The 2,611-nt window shown below is 42.3% G+C and overlaps 1 protein-coding gene across 1 annotated transcript in view; it reads left to right on the top strand.

The window, feature by feature from the left end:
• Positions 1-2,361, top strand: part of LOC143034047 (uncharacterized) — a 2,902-nt gene extending 541 nt beyond the window's left edge. Inside the window, exons 2-5 of the mRNA XM_076199929.1 lie at positions 1-58; positions 161-322; positions 544-659; positions 921-2,361. The exon at positions 1-58 is cut by the window's left edge and continues 62 nt beyond it. Coding sequence (XP_076056044.1) covers positions 1-58; positions 161-322; positions 544-659; positions 921-1,413 — 829 coding nt within the window. The 3' untranslated portion in view covers positions 1,414-2,361. The remainder of the gene's footprint in view (positions 59-160; positions 323-543; positions 660-920) is intronic.
• Positions 2,362-2,611: the final 250 nt, after the last annotated feature.

Raw genomic sequence — 2,611 nt, 5'->3', positions numbered from 1 at the left:
CGTCGCGCTGGAGACCTCGTTTAGAACCTTCTTGGTCTTGACACCCACGTCTTCATGGGTGAGTTACTCACGGGAACATGAACCTCTTCCCTTGGAAGTCCTAAGCTCGTTATTGCGACTGTTTGCAATGTTAGTCCACTGAGTCGTGGGGGTTTTGCAGGAAGGAGTGCAGAGCATAACAGTGTACTATGAGGAGGAACGTCAACCAGAGGAAGATGGCTTAGCTGATGAAGAGTTGGCGAAGCTGATGGAGTCAGTGCCCGGTTTGGATTGGACTAAACCAGTTTATCTCTACGGCTGTAACCACTACGTCCTTACAAGGGTAAGACTTTCTAGTAGCTTTCCCTTTTCAGCCAAAGTGCGGCCGTGATTGATTCATAAGGAGGGTTCAGTTTGTTTCAATGAGGTTGTTCTTGATGTATCTGCCATGATTCAGATTGTGATAACAACCGCCAAGGTCCCCTTTTTATTTATTGTCCGTGTGGAATTACAATCACTGTGTGTTTATCTGTATCCGCCCTGGAAAAAAAATCGTTTTTTCAGATTCGGCGGTTGATGAACTCCGGGAGGTTGATGGCTGACCCGAGGTATCACAGCGTCTCCCAAGTCCATGCCTACGTCCTCTCTCGAGAGGACAGCGACGAAGCATCGCAGATCAGGTGAGTCCGCCTTGAGAATCTCACTCGAACTATTGCCTCGCCACCACGTTTGATGTAGTGTAACAATAAGGTAATTGCAAGAAGCAACTGAGGCGTGGCATTGTGTGTGTTCTACATATATATAAATGCAACTGGTAATATGAAAACAAAAGTCGTGTGAGATGATGTCATTTGCTAATCTGAAATCTTGGGGAAAAGGAAGCCTACAAAGTGTCTAGATGGATATCCAAACTTGCATCTGACTGATTTTGCTTCTTTCAGGTTGGTAGAGGGCTACACGTTAGGCAGGTTGACCCCAGCACATGCAGAGTGGGTTCATGACCACTGGCTCTACAAACACACAGAGACGAAAGACTTCTTCTGGGGCATCATCTCAAATTTTCCTTCAGTCGCTGCCTTCGAGGAAATCCCAGCAGAGAACGAAATGACGCGGCCAAAGGACGGTGTTTTACAGTCACTCCCTGTTGCATGGATCTTGAAGTATCCAGACGGCGCCATAGGGAGCACTTTCACCTTGCCCGAGCACCGCCGGAAGGGCTTGGCGCGGCTGGTATCCCTCTCCCTGTCCAGGAAGGTGGGCGACCTCTGCTCCCCAGTTTTCGTCTTCGTGGACGACACCAACACGGCCTCAATTGAATTCCACGAGAAAATGGGGTTCCGGCGAGCGTGTCCTTTCATATGGGAAACTTATGCACCTTCTGATGCCTTGGAGGAATTGGCTTCGGGCGAAGGCAGGGATATGTTACAAGCTTGAGGAGGACGTAGGTTTTGATAACTTGTACTTTTACATGCTGGACAAAAGGATCGTAGGTCCCTCGGACCCCCTCTTACTTCCTCCTGCGGTGGACCCCTTGATCTTCACACTCAATTACTCGCGTTTTTAAGAAGGATGCAGGGATGCTGTTATATATATTTTTTTTCGTTTACTCTTTAAACTCTAATTGCAGGTTCATTTTCTTTGAGATGTCTTTTCTTCTTTCTCGCGCCACGTTTTTTACCCATTGGGTTACCGTATTATCCATTGCAATATCTAATAAGATATTACCCCCCAATTTTTTTTTACCACATGCTACCTTCGCCACCTTGCAATTAAAGTCTCCCACTTGGTTTATATTTCACTTTGTTCAGTCACCTTCTGTGGGATGTAAACTGAATTTGACAATATTTTAGTACCCAGTCTCATTTCTATCACTCATCTTGGAAGGAGGGGCGTACGCTATTATGAAGTCGTCTCTTTTATTTCGCCCTCTGAATCTAATTTCTTGGTATGTTGCCATACCATTATCTTTATACATTATCATTTTATGCATGTTTAGTCACTTTTCACAATAATCATTACCCAGTCTACTATTTTATGTTTTCTGTTGTGTCTCCAGACTGTATAACCTCCATTTTTCAGTTGTGGGGCATTTCTTGGTAGCTTTTTCTACTAAGCTCAAAATATCTAGTAAATATATCATCACGTAATCATTGGTTTCAAAAGTGGTCCATAATTAGCTAATACCGTTCATCAATATATGTCATTATCAGTTTCTTTCCACTACCTCTTACGCTGTTTGGTTCACCCGTTTTTCTTGTTCTATTTCTTATTCCTTTATTATCACACGTTATTTCTCAGTAGCGTCTCTCTTGATACAGGTATCCTTAAACATGATTTTGTTTGCTTATTTTCATGATCTGGTGATTCTTTTGTTTTCTGTGTTTTGTGACTTGATTTGTGATTCTTATTTATTTATCTACTATAATAAAGTAGTAGCCTATGTCTGTCTGTTTGTTTGTGTGTTCACGAACTCCTCCTAGGGTTTTGGAGATAGACCCCCATAACCATATATATTCTGATACCCTGTCACTCCAGGTACTTGGATAACTATACTTCATTATATACATATATACATACATATATATACATATATATATGTATATATATACATATATATATATATATTTATATA

This window comes from Oratosquilla oratoria, chromosome 2 (genome assembly GCF_046742065.1).
Source record: "Oratosquilla oratoria isolate Oo_2021 chromosome 2, ASM4674206v1, whole genome shotgun sequence".
Taxonomy (NCBI): domain Eukaryota; kingdom Metazoa; phylum Arthropoda; class Malacostraca; order Stomatopoda; family Squillidae; genus Oratosquilla; species Oratosquilla oratoria.
The sequence above is the reverse complement of the archived record's forward strand: the minus strand, read 5'-3'. Positions and strand labels throughout refer to the sequence as shown.